Here is a 23384-nt window from a genome sequence, read left to right as displayed (position 1 = left end):
TCAACCACCCTTTGCCTTTGCGTTCATCCATACGTGCAGCTCAAATGGTACACAGTTGTGTCCCAGACTCAATATCTATTTTAACACCTTAAAACAGTCTATAGTTAATCATTAAATAGCAGCGTATGTCTTGGACACACTCAATCGAGCCTGGAAGAGAAAAGCACAGGATGTAATCAGACGGTAATGTTAGCCTAAAAGTGGTTGAATGCTAACAGTAGCTAATGGATTATGCCGTCTTGCCTTGAAATAAGGCGCAATGCCCCTCCATATGTTCACTACCAGTGGCGTGCGCAGACTTTTTGAAGGGCAGGGGCAAAAAGAAGGGCACTTTAGCGCGCGTTTTGGCTCCCAAGAGGGCACTTTAGCACAGGTTCTGGCTCCCAAGAGGGCAGTTTATCATGTTCTAACCAGCCAAGGGGGCAGTTTAGTGTGTTTTGCCAACCAAGAGGGCACTTTGGCATGCTTTTTTGGCTCTCAGGAGGGCACTTTAGCGCGCGTTTTGGCTCTCAGGAGGGCACTTTAGCGCGCGTTTTTCAACAATTGGGCCACGAGGGGGGGCCACTGCCCCCCCTGCCCCCCCCTTGTGCACATCACTGTTCACTACCCATAATATTTTTAGTTGTCGATCAATCAGGAAACGGTGAATTGACGTTTAATAAGACGTAAGGCAGCAGAACATCATCCTGACATTTGAGCTTCCCACCCTGAGCGCAAACATCAGAGGAAAAAAAGGCCTGTGTGTATCCGCTCTACTCTTATTCTACACCTGGATTACACTCCTGCACTGTGAAGTTGCTGTTATCACTCTGCAGGTAACTGTGACAAAGTGACTAATTCATATTCCTGCACGTCGCTTCAATCACCGACCGGCACCGCTGCAAAAACGGGCGCAGGGGCTGATATTTTTACGGGGCGATCTCACGCCTTGAATATAAAGTCGTCCGCCCGTCCTTCGAAATCCGTCTTCAACTGTTGTTTTTCTGTCAACAGTCCACAGCAGCTCGGCACACAAAGACACAGAATCTGGCCCGAGCGGAAGAATCTCAATGTCACGCAGCCTCTCCAACCCCTCTGTGCATATTTGAAGAGGCGCACACGAGATCCGGCCGCAGAGCACTTATGGCGAGCTGACAGACTTTATTGCAGAAGTATAAACCCTTCTATATGTTTGCTTTATATCCCGACCGCCATTTTTATTTTATTTTTTTCCTTGTGGTTCTGTGGCCTCTCTCTCTCTCTCTCTCTCTTTTCTTCCCTCCCTCCTACCTTTCTTCATTTCTTTTTGCGGTCATCTGCCCCTGCTCCCCGAGCCTTTAAGAATCTGAAGTATTTTATTTTTCCTTTAGCCTCAAATCAATTCCAGACGCCACCGTTTCCTGCCCCCCCACCTCTCGCTCGCTCTCCCTCCCTCAGGGGCTATAGACCAAAACCACACACGCAAACACACACACACACACACACACAGAAGCAGAGTGAGAAAGACAGAGTGAGCAAAAAGGCATCGAGAGTCTCAGGTTTTTTCTTTTCCATAGCATAAATTCCTCAAACTTTCCACCCTCCCTCGTTTCTTTTCCGAGGAATTGGGTGTTTTCTTTAGCGCTTATGATTAAGCATCATCCTCTCCCCGCGACTATCCCCTTCTTCTCTCTCCGTGTTTCTCTTGGCGCGTCTCCCGTCGCGCTCATCTGTCTTTTTATCTCCCAGATTAAAAGGTGCGCTGACGGTGTCATGAATCTCTCGCGATGGAGTGTGTACGCGACTGTGACCTCTGAACCGCCGCAGATGTCTTCAGAGAGCTGTTTTTGAAGCGCTTCATTCATTAAACCGTGTGGGGATACGTACACACACACGAGGGGGGAAAGAAGACTGGATGACTGATCCTGGACGTTTCCTTATTTATTTATTTTTTTTTTTTTGCTTCTGAGGGTCATGAGCCGTTCCCTCAAAGAGAGAGAGAGATGAAAAAGTACAAATGGAACACACAAGAACACAAACCGGTGATGCTGCGCAGCGCCGTGTGATTATCCATTTTCATTTCCCCTCCCTAAGTATATTCTCGTAGCGCTCCGCCGTAATTACAGAGTCATTCTAACGCTGTAATGCACAGCTGTAATTGCTGCGACGGATCCTGCTGGACTGTGACAGGGGGAAAAAAAAAAAAAGAAGAAAAAGAGGAAAAAACAGATGAGAGATATACGGAAATGGCAGAGAGAGAGAATGGGAGAAAGAAAACAAAGGGAGGAAGAGAAAAGACGGAGCAATAGGAGAATAATTAAAGCGCTGGTTCATTAAGGACCTCCCTCCAAAACCTCGCTCACAATCTCTCCATTTAACCAAAGTCAATTCTAACATAGTTAGCACCGTGTTTTTACACAACATTGCCCGTTTTTTAATTTCCACATTTCTAAATTGTACTGTCGGCCATTTTCGGAGATTACTCGTCATAATTAACTGCGAGAGTCCCTGATGTGGAGTTCGTCTTTCCAATTGTCGGGAGTGAAAGGCCTAATAGTCACAAAGTCGAGGCCAGCGACGGAGGCATTCCCGTGCAGGCCAGCAGCCAATAAACAGCGGTCAGCAGGGCTAATTGGAGCCGCATTGTTTCGCCCTCCAGCTTAACTGTTTCTCATCAGCTCGTCTGTTGTTCCGCTGTCTATTTCGGCTGCTCATTTGGAGGGAACACAGATAGCTGATTGGTTCGGTCATCAGCTTGTTTTTAAGCCCAGAGGATTTCCTCCAGGATTGGAGGGAGCCAAATCTGGGAAAACAGCAGAGTGACGAGCCCGGCTGAAGCAATTCACCCCATTAGAGCCATTGTTTGTGTTTTCATTATGTTTGACTGCACTCAAAACTTATTTTTCTTCCCCCCAAATTAATTGTCGGAGCTTTTTTTTTATTGAAGGGGGGGATGTTAGGAACAGTTGAGAGGTTTGGGAACTCTACAACGCAGCAGTTCTTTACTTTCGGTTGTGGTACAAGTTCCCGAATACGGACACTTCAGGTTGGCATCCGAGCCGAGCTGTAAACCCAAAGCTCCAGTATATTTGATGATCTTGGGAAGAGATTCTAACAACTAAAGGTCCAATTTGAAAGCTAGTTGATGGTTGAGTCTCATTCCCAACTCATCAAATACTGACGCTTTGGACCGGAACGATCGACTGAAAGTGTCTGGTACCTGACAAGTCGGGAATGAGACTCAACAGTTCACTGTCTTGCCATCTGTTAGATTTTTTAACCAGCTTTTTTTAGGAGTTTACATTTTGTTGCTTCAAACTTTGATTAGTTTAACCATAATTACATGTTGGAAATGCTTGTTTTGGGTTTTTGCAAACTCTCCTTTGATTAAATGATATGTAAAAACGACGAGGCAGCTGTCTTTACAGAGGTGAAGCAAGTTCCCAGCGACGTACACAGGAAATAATATCGGTTCCCGAATCGATTGAACGGAGCGTGTTTGCCAAATGATTTTAAAAAGCCATCTCTGTCTCGTTAGCAGAGAGAATTGTTCTGATTGCACATAATTTGCCACCAATTGCATATTATTTCCATACAAATTAGTGTGATTCTTAGTAATTGAGGACGCCACTAAAAAAAAAAAAATGAGCCAAACAGAAATACACATGTAAACGGAGTTTATTTTCACAAAATAAAGTGCTTTAAACTGAATAAATTAGCTCTGGGTGTGAACTAGACTCCCCAAACACAACAATGGCGGCGTTAATTAGGTGCTAGTTAGCTGCGCGCAACAAAGTTTGTGCGCGCTGTCAACACATTGTTCGTCTTCAACAACAGCTTTGTGTACTTAGCATTTTTTTCAGATTTGCATAGCTCGTCACAACATTTTTTTTTTTTTGTTCAGCCAACAACACTGAATTTCCAATGAGGGGGATTAATTAAATGATCCCTCCTCTTCACAATTGTTCTGATACCAATGTTGGAAAAGTTAACTCTAGTTTCTTTCTCTAAAATGTAATAGTTAGGGCTGCGAATTCAAAGCAGGGCCTTCTTGGGTTGTTTAAAAAGGTTGCGCTCACCTACAGAATCACCCGAATCGTTTCAGAATGAGTCATTATTTCCAAAGACTAAACAACAATTACAAGAAGTGATCTGTCTATATCGACAAAGACTTGCTGGATTATTTTTTTCCCCTGTACTTGTGGTCAACTGGGGAATCACTGAACTGCTTCCAAACTATTCTCCAAGGACCACGACGCTAAAAAACTAATTGTGTTTACTGCTTTCAAGCAAAGTGAGTCCACATTCACTTAGGATGATTTTGTTGCCCTCTTCCCCACGAGGGAATCGCTTGATGCTTTTGTGACTCCCCAGAGGAAAGAGATCTGCTTCACTGAGGAAACTGATCCTCTTCAGACTCCTCTCTCCATCAAAAATCGTATCCAAGTGCCGCAACACAAAGTGCATTACCTTCAGAGACAGATGGATGACAAGCCACCTTTTTCACTGCACCACCTCAAAAAAATGGTCTTATCAAAGTCAGCGATCGTGGTCAGTGAAGTCACGTACCTTTGACTGGGCTTCGTCCTGTGTTTCGTGGAGGCGAAAGGCAAACCATTAAGTCGTCCTCCACAAGGTCAACCGTCTGACGAAGTCAAAACGCTGACGAGGGATCACAAATCGCATAATAACAGACTGCACATTGATCAGATTCCATAATTACAGAATTTCTGGATAAATATTTTTTTTTGGACTTCCACGTTCTGGACGATAAACAGCACGAGATCATCCGGTTACTCATTCCCTTTGATGTAAAAGGATGCTAATGGCGTTAAAATGCGGTTGATTAAAGAAATTAGTACAGTAACAAACTGTGTGTGTGTGTGTGTGTGTGTGTGTGTGTGTGTGTGTTTGTGTGTAAACAGCAGACGTGGGGTCTTGTGGGTGGTAATTAGCACTTGAATTTCACTAATGGCTTAACAGGAATCAGCACACACTCCACACACGTACATACACACCGACAAATTTCATAACACACATAACAGGCACAAGCACACACACACACACACACACGCTCTGTGTGAGGACTAACACTGCAGTAACCATGGGTCCGTTCAGTTGCTAGGCTCTCATTAATACCTATTTTTTTGCGAATGCTGAGAAAGCTTTGCAGTCTTTCCTTTGTAATCGCTATACCACACACACACACACACACACACACACACACACACACACACAGACACGCACACACATGCACACACAGGCCTATTAGTTCCTCTAATTGAAAGGCAATTAAGCCTCAGGTTTCGTGGTGTGAGCTAAACGCCGGGTGTCTGTTTTCGGCGCCGCTCTGTTTTTTAAGCTTTTAACAGACCACAAAGAGCCGGCCACCGAAACGAGACACCCGAAGTGAAGTTTAATACACCGACTGTCTCGCTCTCTGGCTGTCTGTCGGTCATTCTTTCAGTTCTCTGTATCTCTCCCTGTCCTCTCAGCCTCTTCATCTTTAGTCCCACAGTCCCCCGCAGCAGTTATCAAGTCAATATATTCAACTGGAAATCGTGTTTCCTTTGCTTTTTTTTTACCTAATTTTCAAAAATCTGATGCCCTTGATCCAACCCAGCCGACAGGAAGCGATGATGACGCGTGTTCTTTGCAGCGTCTCAAAAGTTTGTGTGAAATTCTCTTGACAGTCGCTGGACAGGAACACGACCTCTACTTTTGAGTTTATTTCCGTTGGTTTGCCGTTTATTCCGTTCACCCTCCCTCCCTCCTCGTCCTCCTCTGTGACATGTTCGGGAAAGAGCGATTTAACAAGATAAGGGACGGATGAAACGAACCCAACCAGACATTAAAAGAAAAGCAAAAAAAAAAAAAGAGAGAATAAACTTTGCAGCTTTGCATCCACAGCAGAGAAGCTCTGGGATTTGTTTTGGAGAGTGGGGCTGGATTTGTACAGTAAGAAAAATCTCATTTTAAACCTCACATGACCCCTTCTCTCATCCCGGCATAAGCGTGGAACAAAACGCCACATCTGGTTCAAATAGTGTTCGGGGTTATCGGGGGGTCCGGTGGCTGGAGGGGCTTCGGTTTCAGTGAATGCTCACAGGTTCGCTCATGGAAATAGTCAATCCTGTGTTCTGGTGTGCGTGGGTGCTTCTTATCAGGGTCAGATCTCACTTGTCAATTTAACAAAAATGGGGTAATGAGGGTAATTCAGCCTCATTTCTCAAAGCTTTCCTTTGTCAGATTGTTTCAACCAAATCGCCAGAATTAAAGTTTCTGCAACCCACAGATATGTTGCAACCTGTGAATGTATTTACATTGGAAGTTTATTTTGAAGTTTCTTTCGGTCCAACTTTCAATTTCATGTTGCGACGATGCCATTTTTATGCTCTGGTTATGTTTAGGCAAAGAAACCAATTGGTCAGGGTTGGGAAAAGACCGTATTTTGGTTAAAAAAACATGCTTGGGTTTCCTTAAAGAATCCAGTGGTTTCATGCTTACAAATGTTGAAACGCAGTCTTGAACTGGGGTCACTGGCTTGGTAGCCATCTCGCCTGTAGCTCCGCCGCCATCTTCTCCACCATTTGATATGAAAGTCGGTGATTTGCCAATTAATGTCGCAACGTCAACACGGTACGTTGATTACGACACGTACAACATATCAGTGGTTTGCAGAAACGTTAACTGCCTCTGGTGACGGGAGGGGATTTCATCGCTCAAGTTCGAATGAGGCCGAGTCCCACAATTCCCTGCTGTACCACCATCTTGGTTCATGTCGGAGCAGACTCGCCACCCTGCCAAATGACGGCAATGTGGCAGGAACAAAACGATGATACAGTGGCTGTGAGAACACAGAGGGGACAAATGTCGCCTTCGGGCCGCGCCGTGGGAACAAACAACACATTTTACATCCATTCTGTGTTCATGTCGGCCGGCTAGTTAACGCCAGACATAATCCTTTAGTTTCGAGGCTCGGGGACACTTCATGTTCACTGTGGTCAGCTCAGACATGCCAAGAATGTGAGTCAGCGGCGGAGTTGTGTAAAGTCACGGCAGCCGCGCTTTGCTAAAGCTCAACTTTGCCAGTGTTTACAGGAGCCAAACATCACCTGAGAAAGCTAAATAATAAAAAAAAAAAATGGGTTTGGAGATTTATGCGGGGGATGATCTGGGACCATCTTTGATTTCCAAGATCAAACTAAGCCGGTGTTTGAAAGGCCTCGTCCAATTTGAGAAGGTACAAGGCTGCGGAAGGAAAAAAAATCACAACAAATATACTCGTAGCGCTCCTTCCCTCTCCTTTAATTCTCATATGTATGTATTATTCCTTTTGTACACAATGTGCAGACAAGGTACAGCAAGTCCACTGTTTGCCTTCACATCCCTGACACAGGCAATATGTGGAGACAGGAGTGAAGAAGAATGAAAAGACACACAAAGTCGGCCACAGACGGGGGGATATATATCTCCCTCGTACATGAATGAATCACCTTTATTACTACTGAACCCTTGAGAGAGGGAAGGAGATAGAGAAAGTTGGAGCACGGAAGAAAAAAAAAGAAGCAGAGTTCAGTCTGTATTTTTCTTTTCTCCAAAGATTTTCCAATGTTATTTCAATGCTGCTGCTGCTGGAGGTTTGGCTCAGCAAGCAGAGAGAGATGTCGAGACGGAGACGCCGACAGAGAGATGGCTGAGGGATGAGAGGACGGAGGGATCGAGAGAGGCAGAGACAAAGTGGGAGTTGAGGAAGGAGAGAGAGCCAAAGAGACTTCATTGTTGCTCAACGGTTTCAGAGACAACTCTCCCACATGTCTGCAAATAGAGACGGAGAATGAGTAAAAGGCATCGTAGGGTTATTCATTGATATTAAAACCACAAGATTTGACTGTGCAGAAACAGGAGAGCAGTCTGAAAACAGGTACAGGATAAAGACCTTTTGAGAAACTGCCTCCGTTCCTTCACAGATGGCAAAAATCCTCCTATTTGTTTTGTTTTTTTTCGACGGCTCCGGAGGTAATCACCGACTGAAGCGATCACAGCGTGAGACAACCTGAGAGAGAGAGAGGAAGAAAGAGAGCATGACAAACAGAGACACGTGTTTACCTACTTAAACAACCTTTCACTGCCTTTCAGACCCGGATTCTCCGTTAAACACTTTTTAATCATGGTGTTGCGTATTCTAAAATGAAGACTGGAGGAAAGATTTCTCTGCTAAACTATCGGTCAAATATCAGAAAATAAAATCTCAGAAAATTAGGATTAAAGGGATATTCCGGTGTACGTTTAATCCATGGCCTAACACACCGTGAAACTGTGTTGGACTCCCTCTCGAGAGATCAAGTTAGCAGACCGCTAATTTTAAGGAGTTTTATCAACCTCAGAAACGACTGCACGACAACAATACACTGCAGTAAATGGATCCAAATATAAACCGCCACCAAAAAGCCACAAATAATGCTCAGAACAGCACCAAACTTCAGCAACAGTATAAATAGGGTCTCAGCACATAGTCCGGGGCATCTAACCTCCGCTAGCTTAGCTGGATTTCTATTGTGAAGCTAAAAACAGAGTTCAACTCTCCTCCATCAGCTTCCGGGTCGGGGAAGTCCCGACGCGACGATTACCGAGTGCGGTTAGAAATGCTCAATTCCGTTCTTTTCCCTGTCCGCTCTCGATAATAACTGTTATAAACTGGCAGGTAAGACACATATGAACTTTGATTGCTTTTCCATGGAGTCATAATCATACATTTTCATCCATGAGCCGCGGAACTCTACTGCACTCGGTAATCGACTCGTCGGGACTTCCCGTCAACAGGAAGCTGCTGCAGAAGAGTGGTAAATTTAGTCAGCTTTTCAGTAGAAATCCAGCTAAGCTAGCGGAGGTTAGATGCCCCGGACTATGTGCTGAGACCCTATTTGTACTGTTGCTGAAGTTTGGTGCTGTTCTGAGCATTATTTGTGGCTTTTTGGTGGCGGTTTATATTTGGATCCATTTACTGCAGTGTATTGTTGTCGTGCGGTCGTTTCTGAGGTTGATAAAACTCAGTAAATTAGCGGTCTGCTAACTTGATCTCTCGAGAGGGAGTCTAACACAGTTTCACGGTGATTTAGACCATGGATTAAACTTGCACCGGAATATCCCTTTAACTGAGTTTTTCCAGCTTGTCACTTTGATCTATAACCACCTGATTATTTAATCACAGATAATCTCAGTCGCACACAAACGGACGTTAAGGTTCTCTCGATTAAAACAAAAGACCCCGAGTAGTGTGAGAGCTGTCTTCATTGTCGAACAACCTCCATCGTTGCTCAGGTAGAAATTGTGTTTCACCACGCTCACCGTCCTTCCTCTCTCTTTGACTCGCTCTAGGAAGTCGTAGCGGCAGGTGACCAGATGAAAAACACCGTTACTTATATAAAATAACGTATTTCTCAGAGTTTGGACATCGTTGGAAACATTTTGGTTAACACAAGAACAAAAAGTTCTGCTGCTTTTTAGATGTTTAAATCCCGAAACAGAGTCAGACTTATTCGTGTACCGATGCACACGTGTGATTGGTCAGTCAGTGAGGATATGTCAGCCCGCATTCTTTTTAAAACTACTGCTCTGACCTCTGTGACACACACACACACACACACACACACACACACACAGTATGGGTCTGGCTGCCGTCTAATGTTGGCCAATGAATCACAGCAGTCAAGTCCAACACTTGACTCATGGATTCACAGCATCGCTATGAGCCCAGGGGAGCAGTGCACACACACACGCACACACACACACACACACACACACACACACACACACACACACACACATATGCTGCTCAGTATTCTAATGCGACTCTTGAGTCATGTATTCAGACAGAGGAAGTGGTCTGGCCAAAAGGCATGCTCGCCCTGGGGAGCCATTATCGCTGTCTGTTTCTGTGTTGCGTTTTCTTTTTCTCCGGCTCTCTCTCTTTTTCTTTGCAGCTCTCCGGGTCATTAGGGAGGTCAGTAAAGGAAAGAAAAGTACGAAAAAGCATGACACATGCGGGATTATAAAAGATTTCTCATCAATAAGGGCGGATGAATCTTTAAACTAACGCCTGAACTCACCACATCGGCCTCCTTTGAACGTACACAGGAGTTAAAACGGAGCAAAAAAGGACGTTTGGATCGTGTTGTTAATCCTCCTCCGTGTGTGAGAGGACGTCATTTTCCAGCATTTGCTTCATTTGATATAAACAACGAGGTCATTTCATTTGTCATCAAACAAGTCGCACGTTATCATGTTCACAGCCACACTGAGGGTTTCTGAGCCGTCACTCTGTTCGCTGCTATCAATCTGTCTTATTATTTTGTTTTTTCACGTCGCTTGACTTGACAGTTTTTTTTTCAGACGCGTAACCAGATGACCGGTAGCAGGGTTTCAGGATAACTCGGTGAAAGCAATTTATTTCGGAGTTGCTTTTACTTTTTTACTCGTTAAATAAAGCGGGCACTTAATTTGACGCATAAATGACAGTCTGAGAGCTCGTTATTAGATTCAGCATAGCAGGTGTCAGCTCGCTGCACAACAAGTGAGCACAGTGGTTTGTAATTGTTTCCGTGTTGTTGTTTTTCAGACTCCTTTCAGGTTTTCGCCTCGTTCTCTGATCAACTTCGCAAACGATTTCACCTGTGACAAGTGACGACGTTCCAGGAATAGCTTTTCCCTGAATGTTTTGCTGTCGTGTTTCTGTTGCAAACTGTTAACCAGTCCTGAGTTTCTCAACTGACATCCAACACAGATTAAAACAGCCAGAAACCTGAATTTTAATATTTATTAGTATTAATGAAGTAATTCTTTGATTGAATAAAGAAACCGTTCTCCTGCCACCTTTTCTGGCTTCAAAGTTAAACAGTATGAAATTGTGTTTTTCCTTTAAGGTCAGTTTGATTATTCAGTTTGTTCAGTCATGAAAAAAAAATAAATTTTTGTTAATGCGGTTGGTTTAGGCATGAAAACAAAATCAATTCCCCAAAACTACGTAGTGCACCTTTACGTGATTTAATATTTAAACCTATAAAATGGGAACAACATCCAGATAGAGTAACTTTTTTTTCCAGATTGTCCCTGATTTCTCTTCAGTCCTTGTGTTTTCTTTTCTCGCGGCACTTTCACTTCAGTCCCAGATGCGTCTCGTCAAGCAGCCACCTTGCTGAAGTGGATGGGAAAGACGAGACGGCTCCGGGGGGGTTATAGAAGATGAATAATAGACGGGGAACTAGCACACAGACACGTATGCGCTTGCACATCAATCAAAAGACTCAAGGATAATTAGCCAGATGATGAGCCAGTATGGAATTAACCGTCAACATTTCCTGGTTGACTGGTCATGTGGTCAACAGGAGCCAATGAGCCCTGAGGGAATTTTCTCACCTAATGAGCCGTTGAATATTAAATACATACTCGCATTTGCATACGCAGCCTTTATTCATGTGGCGAAGGCAAAGAAAAACAGCAAAGTGCGGGTTAAGACAAAAGAAAATGAGAGAGAATAAGACAATTCCCTGAGAGCCCCACCTTAAGAGATTGTATTCACAGCTATTTGTAGCTGCTGTAAAGGGATTTGTGCTCATAATCACTTCCAGCGTTTGCTTCTTGCATGTGTTGAATTACTTTGGAATACTAAAAAGATTTGGTGCAATCGTCTTCAAGTCTAATGTGGCATTGTTCGGCTGTCAGGGCTCTTCAGTGTGAGACACTGCAGGTCTATGTGGAATATAAAGTGTGAGGGGGGGGCGTCTGCAGTCGTGTCCCAAATCTCCTGTCAACCATGTCAGGTGCCATAATGGAAGTTTATTGGAGACGCAGCTGTGTGCAAATGATGCATCAATATCCTATAACCACTGGTCTGGTAAAAGACATATCTGACATATAGGTGTGGGTCAATTAAATGACTTTATTGCCTTAAGTGAAGCGTAATCAGGCGCTTCAACCGACCAAGACCACACACTTAGAAGCTTTCGTCGCCATAACCAAGCGGTGTCGTCTAAACGAGTGTTGTACTGCTTGAAATTGGTCTTGGTCTCACGGCAAAGAGGACTCTGGATTTTATTTCAAAGACCAGTCCAAATTGTGTGGGACACTGTTCTTGGGCATGACTTGGTCTCGATTTAGATGGTCTTGACTACAGCACTGATCTACACATCTGAACTGAACTATACCATAAAAATGAGGGTAGAAGATCTGGAATTTAGAAATGCAGCTAGGCTGAATAACCATTTTTTCTCAATCAAAATTACACGTCAAATACTGACGCTTTGGGGTGGCAGTCAGCCCGACCCACAATCCCAAAGCGTCAGTACTGGCAGTGATTCTCAAAAATGAACTTTCCTACAAACTGAACTTTTGAGACATTTCACTGACATTCATCTGCAGTTTCCAAGCAAACTTTCACTTCCAAGGTCAGGACTCTTGGTGGTCAAATTGGATCTTGTGATGATCACATTACGTCTTCCGTCTCCTGATGAATTTACCGCGGAGGCAAATAAGCCCGAATCATCACCTGTGCAGACCAAACTGAAACCTACGTAATGGCGTTTGAGGGAGAGACGCTCGGCAACATTTGGCTGGAATGACTTTCATAAATTATCACTCAGCTTTACATTACTTTAATTGCATTTGAAAAGGCTGCAAATGGAACAATACAGCAACCTGGTGTTGAACAAGAGCTGTGCCTCCCACGCTGAATCCATCTGTGTCTAATTGAATTTAAGCTAATGACTTTACAGACAGCGTTGTCGAGATAATTAGTGCGAATGTCCTAATCAACTAAACAACTATTCTCCAACTGTAGTCGCTCAACATCACCCTTTAGAACAGCCAGGAATGAGTGATGATGACTGCACTATTTGTGTTGTTCTTGCTCTCTTGGTTTTAAATTCGTTATCTAATCTGTCTGGGAAAAAAAAGTTTAATTAAACTAAAAGCAGTAATTTCTTTGTTACGACTGTCAAGCACCAATCGGCTTTATTCCTCTGCTCTCTTTCAGGCTTTGTGACTCGAGGAGAGAGGAGCGAACAAAGCGGAAAAAAACGTGGAAGTGGGTGATGAATATCTGCACCAACGGGCCCCATCTCAGCTAATGAACTAGGAAGTTCATCAACAACATTACATTAACAAACACGGGATATCACCTCAGTGGGAGCTGAGCTCCACTGAGAGGAACCAGAGAGTCTGGGACAGAACGAACGGTTGGGAAAGATGGTGATGCTGAAGCGGCACGGCCTCGGGCTGATGAGGGCCTTCCTGGTGTTGGTCGGAGTTTCTGCGCTCTGCAGCGTCGCATTAGGAACCCGGAGAGCAAATGTTTCGTTGGATCAAAGGGGCAACAAACACAGACATCAAGGTACGACAAGAGCAACGAGGTTTCCTCATTGTTTGGATTTAATGTGTCTCGTTCCACTGTTCCACATTCTTTAACTGTAATGATGATGGAATGATTTCTTCAACAGATGGAAGTTTGAAGCAATTTTAATTCAATTGGCAGTTGGCTGTCTTAGCAATCGATTATTGGTTGGTAATTAATAATCTATGAAATATTTGGGGTATTATCCATTAGCAAAGTGTTTTAACCGCTGACATGACCTTATTTTGATGCAAAACCCAAGAAGGCTATAAATGATCATGCAAAATAGTGAATTCAACTCATATTGAAACTACTTAGTGGCTAAAATGTAATTATACCAGTTTGTTCATGATGTATTTTTGCATTCTTTCAAATTACAAATTACTCAGTGAGTGTATTTGCTCCTGGATTTTAAACATTTATCTTCTCTCAATTTACATTTTCAATCTTTTTTTTTTTACCTTTACCTACATAGAAAAGATTTACTTAGTTATTTATATGTTCCGTTGAGGCACCCTTCAGTAACAGATGTTCAGACATGATCCTGTTGGCCACCGAGCAGCTGCACTGCAACAAACATGGCTGAAGTGCCTCGCTAAGAGCCACCTAAAAGGCTGCTTGCTGAAGTGTGCGTCGTTCACGCCGCCCACCCGCATCTTCTCAGCCGGGATTTGAGCCGGTGACCCATAATTCAAAAGCGGGCCCCGTCGGCTCATGAGGTTACCGCCTTCCACCCACTTTTGAATTCACACTATTGAAAGTATTCTCAGAAAGCAAACTGCAGTCGTGAGGATAATTCATCCATTTGACACCGAGTGACCCAAAAGGGGCCTTTTTTTTCTTTTCTTTATTTTGCTTGCAACCATTTAAAACATTGAATGAAAGCCAACAGTAGATGTGCTGCGGACTTAGATTAGCTGATCGAAAAATATAGCAATGGTTTGAAGAAACGTTTCTGTGTTTGCTGTTGTGCTTGTAGGTCACATGTCGCTGCACAGACACAGACAGCGGGGAGGGAAGGAGGGGCAGGTACTCTACAGGTCCAAACGAGGATGGGTCTGGAATCAGTTCTTCGTCATTGAGGAGTACACGGGACCCGACCCGGTGCTGGTGGGCAGGGTGAGTTCAATCCAACCAGAGTTATAAAGCATCCTTCCATCAACTTCTGAACCATGATTAGTATCTAAATAACAATCTAAAAATTTGCTGTAGATGAATAGCCGCTGCTCGCGCTGACAGTCACGGCGGGGGCATGCAGGGTGACAGCAAACGACCGACTCGGAAAGGATTTAAAAGAGCTTTTGCCCATTTATAATAAAAGAGAGAGGGAGAGGTCATGTTCACATCCAAGGGTGAAGATGATTGGTGGTGCTCCTCCACAACAACAACATCACTCAAACCCGAAGCCGTGGCTCTCACAACAAACAACAAATGATGTTTACAATGCCTCATATTTCACAGTCCAGGAGTTGTAAAGGAAGAACAAGAGTTTAATCGAATGTTGAACATTCCTCTTTTTTTTTTCTTTTTTTTTTCCGAGGGATGACAACGTATTAAATCTCTTACTTATTAGCGCTCGCCTGTCTCACACGGCACATCCGCGAGCCCGTCTATCTCCGCCTTTCAGCACCTTTAATTTGTAGACTTGAGGAATAGAAGCCTCGCCTCCCGTCTGCCGAGCGTTCGAGCTGTAGAGGATGTTTTCCTTTTTTTTTTTGCCTGTCGAACAGACTACCTGTCTCACTCTGCTGCGATCGCCAAGTTCCACACCATCTGAAATCCAGATGCTGTCCGCGCCAATTGTGTACCGTCTTTGCATATGTCTCTGTTTCCCTTCTGGTTTATCTCACTCTCCTCCTCCCTCCCTCCATCCCAACTTCAGCTCCACTCAGACGTAGACTCAGGCAACGGAAACATCAAGTACATCCTGTCCGGGGAAGGCGCGGGAACAATCTTTGTTATCGATGACAAGACGGGCAACATCCACGCCACGAAAACCTTGGACCGAGAGGAGCAGGCCCAGTACACTTTAACAGCCCAGGCCGTGGACAGAGACACTAACAAGCCTCTGGAGCCCCCGTCAGAGTTCATCGTGAAAGTTCAGGACATCAACGATAATCCGCCTGAGTTTCTACACGGGCCGTACTACGCCAGGGTGCCTGAGATGTCCAATGTTGGTGAGTAGTAAAGTTCGCGGCTGGGGAAGAAGTTTTGGTTGAAGAGTCAGTCGTTAAGGCTTCCCAGTCTTCATGGTTCATGTATTTGTCATTCACTAACAAAATGCAAGTTGTAGTCCCTTTACGATACGCAAGGAAATCTATTTTTGATGGTGGAGAGTTGAGAAAACTCACAACCTGAGGAGAGAAGCTGCTCTGTACTCTCATGGTATGACAGTGGATACTATATATTTTACCAGATGGCAGCAGGGTGAACAGACTGTGGCTGGAGTGGGTGTTGTCTTTTAGTATCCGATGGACTCTGTGCAGAGACTTCACCGGTGCTCTGTAGACGGGTACCAGTGAAGTTCTGGGCTGTTTTAATCACCCGCTGTAGAGCCGTCCTGTCCTTGGACGGGCATGAACCCTGCCAATTTGCGATGTTTCCAGTCAGGAGGCTTTTTATTGCACTCCTGTCAAAGCTGACAAGAACTGGGCACAGGGACGGGAACCTCTTAAGTTTCAGTAATAAGAATGCTACTTAAATGCTCTATTTTGGTAAAGCCAGTCCAGTCTGAGGATATCAGATACAATCTGATAACATTAGTGAAAAAAAAAATCAAAATCAAATTACATCTTTTTAGAACGGAAACGCTTTCCGCTGTAGTTTGAGTGACGTTTGTTAATGAAGTCACTGATGGAGTTCATCGACGGTGTTGTTTGTCTGCGAAACAGCCTTTTTCATACATTATTAATTATCACTGAAATCTGACTACAGGAAGTGTGACAGAGAGGTGGATAACAGGCTGCTCCATTAGCCGAGACAATCAGCTCCTAAAAGGCCTCGTCATGTTTTTCTTTCTTTGTACCTAAGTGGAAAAAAAAAGAAGATATTTAGCACCAGATTGGCATTGGCAAGAGCCTCCACGGTCTCCTCAGAGCCTCCTTACTCAGAGCTTCAGATCTTGATAGATTTTCTTTCCGAATATTATGTGGTCTTGGATAGTCTTAAAAACCCCTCGAGGCTGACCTGAAATGAACCACACTGGCAGCGGTGCTGCCTCTGAAAGCCAGAGAAATCCCTTCTCTCAATGAACTGGACTTCCAAAGAGAGAACTTCTGAAAGGACTTTCTGTTCAGCCTTCTTTTTTTCACCCATCCGTTTTTTCTTAAAGCCGAAAAACCAGAATAAAGGAGTCTGGCAGGGAGGGGCCGCCGGTAGCCGTCATTCTCAATCACAGAAGTGGAACATAGAATAAGGCAGCACTTTGCCTAACTAGGTCCATGTTCCCTCATGGATGTCAGAATTAGAACAGACAGAGAAGCCAATCTCTTTCAAATAGTAATTTACCTTGTAGACTACAGGTAGCTGCCACATGGAGACTAGGATTGAAAGAAACTTGATGACAGTTGTGTACCTGATGGATTGTGTACGGAGTGGGATAGTTAGTGGTTCTCATGCAGCTGCATTTGGAGAGTTAAACATCCAAACAGCATGTGAAAGGAAGATTAGGAAGCGTCTCACTGTGGTCCTTCAGATTACCGGATATTTTCTATTCAATGAAAAGAAATGACGGTGAGATGGAGAAGCCAGAAGAGCTATCTTGGCCGACTAAGAACTGTCTCGTCTTATCTGCAAAACAACGTTAAGCCTCCATCATATATTTTTAGAAAGAACACCAGAGGATGGATGAATTCACAACCTTTTAAAACGTGATGCTAAACATTAAAACGCACAAAAAAAACTGCTTTAAAAAGGAAGAAAACTGCATCTGTGAAACTCGCCCTGCAGTTGGTGCATGCTGCTTGTACTTTCACTGCCTCAAAGAGGTGACAAAGTTCAATCTGCAGCTCTAAACTGATTTTTCAAACAGGTAATGTGGGCTGGCAGTTGTAGAACTTCTGTGATTTTATGGCATGTTGAGTGAGTTAGTGTTATGAGTTGTGAAAAATCACATTTAGACAAATATGCAAAGTTAATAGAATGTATTTCAGACCCTCGCAAATGTAATTACTTGGCCTGTTCTCTCGGCCTTACTGCGTCAAGTTTCGTTAACAGAGATATCGGGACGTAAATGGCTGTTGTCGGCTGGAAGCAAGACATTTTCAGACTCGCTTGTTTTTGAGAGGACCGTAATTTTTATTCAGATTATGTGATGGATTTTGAAAGCGTTTCATAAATCAAGGGGGAGTAGAGTTCTGTCAACTCACGGAGGAAATCTGATGTTTTATTTAAAAACGTGGAAAATCACCAAAGTGGAGAGCGGATGTTTCCCCCCCCCGACAATGATGAAATGTAGAGAAATCATAGCGGGGACCGGCCTCGCAGGTGCAGCACAGGCTGCAGCGTCTGTGAAAAAAGGCCGAGTGTTTTTCATTTCACATCCAAATTCAGCCGGCGCAGGCAGGCGAATCAGCATATTCTCTGCGACATGCTTGTTTGTCAAACTATTCCTGAACCGGATCACCGAGGCGGAGTCATCTCCTGACTGGACTGTCGTGTCTGTGCTTTTGTCCCGTAGGTACGTCAGTGATGCAGGTGACAGCGACAGATGCCGATGACCCCACCTACGGCAACAGCGCCAGGCTGGTGTACAGCATTCTGCAGGGACAACCCTACTTCTCTGTGGAGCCTCAGACAGGTGAGGCTGGAAACGGACCCGACACTGCAGCCACCAACAGGCCTCGGTGTAGTGCCACACAAAGGAAGGCGTGGTTCCTCCGTGCTGGCTCGGATTGACTCGGCACGGATTTGCATTTCCATTGCAACAGGGCTTTCATTCCCGATAAATTCTTCACAACAAAATGATCTGAAGATATCTGAAAGTACAAACAGGAACACAGGAGAGAAAGACTTTTCAAAACGTTTCTTCTCGGCTCTCCCACGCAGACATGAGTCGAGTATCACAACTTGTTTGAGGGGATAACGGGAACTCGTCACGGGTTAGCTGTGGTCGCAAGACATCGCTGCAGCACACACGCAGGGGGTCGAGCAGGCGTAGGCCCGACTCAAGTGAAGGTCCATCTCAGGCTTGGCTTGGAAATGCAAATCTGCGTGGAACCGCTCGACTCAGTCTTAAAAGCCTTAAACATGCCGCTAAACGTAACATATCCTCATTTTAGCCTGATCAAAAAGTCACAAGTAGCTGTCATGTTCACTGCAACCAAACACTTTGATTTTGTTTCTATCCGTGTGTATTCACTTTCCTAAAACCTGTCTCTGTGTATTCATTCTCACAGCTGATGATATGTGATGATATTAGCCATCTTTTCCCAACTAACAAATTCGGCCATGAATCATTTCTCAGCTCAATCTTATCCAGATAACCTGCTTTTTTCAAAGTCTTGGATATCCTCCAGGTCATATAGTCATTACTGAGTATACTGACATATTAAAAATAAAGTCACATATATGATTAAGGCGTTCCAACATTGTGCACGACAAACATTAACTGCTGTATCCGTGTGGCATCTTGTGGAAACTGCTTGTCCCTGAGACCAAAGTGAAAAAACAGTTTCTTTCTGCAACATTTTCAAACCACTCTTCATGTAAAAAAAATAATAAAAAAAAAAAAGAAGAAGAAGCTGAGAACTCTCTGCTGCAGGGATCATGTAACTACACGTCCTTTCCACTGAAATTGGTGAGGAGACGAAGACACCGCTGAAAAAAGGTCCCCAGAGGAGATTTGAGCTTGGTCTCCGCAGAGCCGAGGCCTAATATTTGGGTTTGCATTAAAAGAAGAAATTGGATGTAAGGAGAGAGGTTAGGGCAGACATGGAGCTATGTTGGGTCAGGGAGGGTGAAGAAGGACAGGGGAAAAAAAAAAAAAGAGAGGTTAGGAGAGAGGAGGAGAGAGAAATTGGTTTAGAGAGGAGTGAGTCCATGGAAAGAGAGTGGTTAGGGCACGGAGAGCGAGAGAGATTTGGGCCGAGTAAATCTGGCTAATCAAACCAGTGTTGGGTATTTGACTGGCTCAAATCCATAGCTCACATTTCTAATTGGTTTGGAGATTATCAGCTTTTCATGCTGTCACACGCACACACACACACACACACACACACACACACATATACACAAACTTGGCATAATATGACAGTAGAAAAGCCCCAACTCCCAAACACTGCAGTGTCAGACATGTGGAGAAAAGCAAAAGAGAGAGAGAGAGAGAGAGATGGAAAGAGAGAGCAGGCGCTGATGAATTAAACAGATAGAAAAGCTTACCAGGGCTTGAAATAGAGAAAAATAAGACTTCACACATGTTAAACTGGAGTTCTTATTAATGTGAGCGATGAGTGATGATGCGTTTTCTGGCAAAAAAATGAAATATCTCGAAATAAATTACACCCCACTCTGAGGGAAGGAAATTACACTCCAACGTGTTTCTTTAGCAAATGGTTCTATTTTCTGAAGGATTAACTTATGACTCTTTAATTACCATGAAATTCTCAAAATAACATGTCGGCACTGCAGCATTTAGATGTAGATACGCTGTGTAGAGCTTTTGCATACTCTACTCTCATGTATCTGTGTCATCGGCGCATGAATTTGATGTTCCGATCTGTCCCTTCAGGAATAATTCGTACTGCCTTGCCCAACATGGACCGTGAGGCCCGCCAGGAGTATGATGTCGTCATCCAGGCCAAAGACATGGGCGGTCACATGGGCGGGCTGTCGGGGACCACCGAGGTTAAAATCACCCTCACAGACGTCAACGACAACCCTCCAAAGTTCCCTCAGAGTGAGTACGATCTCCTTCTCCATCCATCCATACATCTCCATCTATCTAACATTTCCTTTAGAGGAGTCAAAGGTCAGATATTTCACCAAACTCAGCCACATCACAGTGTCGGCATTCACTTTCATCCTGCAGCTTCAGAGGCCTTTGTTCTGTGCTACACATATGTGCATGTAGATTATGCAAATCCACATACATGTAGATATGTATGCATGTAGCGTACATGCACACGTGTGCGCGTACAACCCAGAAACATGTCGCTCGCGAGCGGTATAGAAACTGGGGGAGTCGCAGCAGAAGGTATAAAAGATAACTTAAGAAATCAATTATTAAAGGCTCTTTAAGGGCCCCCTGCAATGTCCTGAGGCGTGTGTGTGTGTGTGTGTGTGTGTGAGTGTGTGTGTGTGCGTGTGTGTTTATGTTTAAGCCTCTCCCTGGGAAATTTGCAGAATTGCTGATTTGCTGAGCCATAAAAAAAAACGAGTGAAATATTTCGCCTTGGTTTATCAACAGCAGAAGCTGTAGGAACGTATATTATTTCTGGCAAGTGTTACTCCAAAGAAGTCTTACATTTCTAACCTCTGCAACAATGAAATGAAGTAAACAAATCGTAGTTTTCTGATTGGACGGTCAGACTTGAGGAAACAACCAGCGGGAGCGACGAGTTGCCCTTTCTGTGATTTTTGGTTTTGTTTTCTCTCTGATCAGTGAGTTTGCTGTCATGCGGGCACTCACTCCACTTCGCTCATGCTGTTTGTCAGTGTTTACTAAAAAGATAAGGCGTCACAAATTTTAGGAGGAGGTAGGAGTCAGCCGATGTCGTTTGCTGACAACATGTAGTGCAATTTTTTCAAAACGCAGCAATCTGGTTATAAAAAAGCTTCAAGCCCGCAGATGGTAAATAAGCCTCGGTGCTTCTGCTCGACCAAAGATTCAATCCTTCTGCTCCACCCGACAGAAAAAGGACCTATGTAATATAAACAACACAAACCTCCATCTCAAGTCCACCGGTGTGTCCGACACCTCCCTTTTTTTCTTCGTGTCCATCTCCTCTTTCTTCCCTGTCTCTGAGTTTCTCTCGGCCTCTCTCTCTCTCTTTTTTTCCCCTCTCTTCTTTTTCCTTCTTCCACAGCCTCCTCTCCCTCTCCCTCCTGCAGCTCTGAGCGAGAGCGACTCCTGGCAGAGATTCAGCAGAGACGCTGCGGGGATGGATGGAGAGGAGAAGAGACGAGGGCTCAGGATTTAGCCCGTGGAGAAGCTGAATAGGCGAGAAAAGGGAGAGACACGAGCAGAAGCAGCGAGCTAGGGAATGTAAACGACTGGGAGAGAGAAAGAGGCTGTCAGAACCGTCACTCCGGTTCGTGTTTTTCCAACGAGCCGACTGTGTTTCGGTGCCTTGCGTTGCCAAGCTGAAATCCGATTCTGCAGGTCGCAGCCGAAGACAAAAGGAACATTTCGAAAAGGAATTGAGAGGGAGGCTAGTTTTCCTTTACAAAGACGATAACGTTCATCCGATCGACACCATCAGAGATGAATTCATCTTGCTGCTTGTTTAATGCCGATAACGTCGTACTGTGAGCTCAACGGCCAGAATTAATGTTAGCCAAGTGTGTTTCTGCACAACTCATGTTGGATTTTCTATTTCTGCCTTATCACAATGCTTCACTTACGCCCCGGTTAGGTTTAGGCACAAAAACTAGCCGATGATAACAACAGAAAAAAAGGAAATGTTTGCAGCTTTCTTAAAAACACCCTGTTTTGATGCATCACCCCTTCAGTGTATCCATGGGTGTGACTCCAGCTGTGGTCGGCGGTTTGGCTGTAACAACTGAACATTATATTCTTAATACAGTTAGTATTCACGTCTGAGCTGTTGTGTTGGATTGCAAGCGATTTGAGAGGTGTACCTAATAAAGTGGTATCCTAAAAAGGACATCCAGTAGTATTTTCCATTGTCCAATCCAGTGCTTTTATTCCTTCTTGTGATGGATCAGGACCAGAGTGAGTGTTAGTGAAGAAGGATCAAACCACAGACATCCGAGCGCTGTCTGCCTCTGTTGCTTTGGGTAATCTAATTATAATGGGAAGCTTATGCAATGATGTGCTAAAATGTTTGTTGTGAGCAGTCAGCGAGGACAGAGTCTCTCACCGCAGGCCTTCTGTTTGCATATCCAAAGTGGATATAAAACAAAATTGCAGCCATGAGTGTAAGAAAGGACGTTACCTCAAAATATCAGCCGCAACGTCAGTGGCAGTTTACATCTGCGACACGAGACAACACGTCAAATGGCGATATGTCGCGGCGGCGGGTACCCTTGTTCTTTAAAAAGAAGCGGAAGCAGTACAAACACCTGCACGGAGAAAAAAAAAAAAAAGTCTCCCAGATGGTGTGAATGAGGACAGTGATCACTTATTTAGTAGATGGGCAGAGTACGAGAGAGCAGAGAGAGGGAGAGAAAATAGGAAATGAGATAAGCAAGTCAAGAAAGAGAGAGAGAGAAAAAAAAAAAACAGAACCGAAGCATGAGGCGGAAAAAAAAAGACAAAAATAAAACAGATACAAAGAGAGAAAACACAAGTTATGAGAGCAGACAGAGAGAGAGATGCACAGCGTGACTCCCTCTCATGCGTTCAAGCAGCTTTCCAGTTTTTCATTCAAGCTGTTATATTTTTTTCTCTCTCTCTTTCGCTCTTGATCTCTCCGTCTCTCGCAGACGTGTCGTCCCTGCGACTCTCTCACGTTTCCCTTCATTATCAAGCGTCTCTCGTGTGCCAGCCGCGAGAATCCATCGCGGCACAGACGAGGAGGAGGAGCAAGGAACATATAAAAGAGGAAGGAAGGCAAATGAGAAGTGACTGTTTTTTTTTTGTTTTTTTTTTAACTCTCGTCCGACTTCGGTATTTCTTAGACTGGCATGACAGACAGAGGGGTTTATACTACTAATATACGTCCCGCACAGCTTGATTCGCTCTCATTCTTGTTTAAACATGAACAATGCAGAACGAAGACGATGAGAAAAAGCTGCGGACGATAATCTTTTGTTGATGTCTGCAGGATTTTATTTGCACATGTCATTTACCCCCCGTTTCTCTCTGGGATTGTAAAGACAGAATCGTCTGTTTTCATCAGCAAAAAAACAAACCAGA

The 23384-nt window shown here is 44.2% G+C and overlaps 1 protein-coding gene and 1 long non-coding RNA gene across 2 annotated transcripts in view; one reads left to right on the top strand and one right to left on the bottom strand.

Annotated features, from left to right (window-relative positions):
- Positions 1 to 23384, top strand: part of cdh11 (cadherin 11, type 2, OB-cadherin (osteoblast)) — a 96215-nt gene that overhangs the window by 50866 nt on the left and 21965 nt on the right. The window contains exons 3-7 of the mRNA XM_030441807.1: positions 12989 to 13345; positions 14325 to 14464; positions 15228 to 15522; positions 18024 to 18143; positions 20073 to 20240. Coding sequence (XP_030297667.1) covers positions 13201 to 13345; positions 14325 to 14464; positions 15228 to 15522; positions 18024 to 18143; positions 20073 to 20240 — 868 coding nt within the window. The 5' untranslated portion in view covers positions 12989 to 13200. The remainder of the gene's footprint in view (positions 1 to 12988; positions 13346 to 14324; positions 14465 to 15227; positions 15523 to 18023; positions 18144 to 20072; positions 20241 to 23384) is intronic.
- On the bottom strand, positions 7238 to 21832 carry LOC115596596 (uncharacterized). The gene is made up of 3 exons (XR_003986929.1): positions 21229 to 21832; positions 7898 to 8014; positions 7238 to 7776 (listed from the first exon to the last, which is right to left on the bottom strand). It is a non-coding gene; the product is annotated as an uncharacterized LOC115596596 (long non-coding RNA).

Source organism: Sparus aurata, chromosome 15 (genome assembly GCF_900880675.1).
Source record: "Sparus aurata chromosome 15, fSpaAur1.1, whole genome shotgun sequence".
Taxonomy (NCBI): Eukaryota; Metazoa; Chordata; class Actinopteri; order Spariformes; family Sparidae; genus Sparus; species Sparus aurata.
Note: the sequence above shows the minus strand (reverse complement) of the source record. Positions and strands in the feature narration are given on the sequence as shown.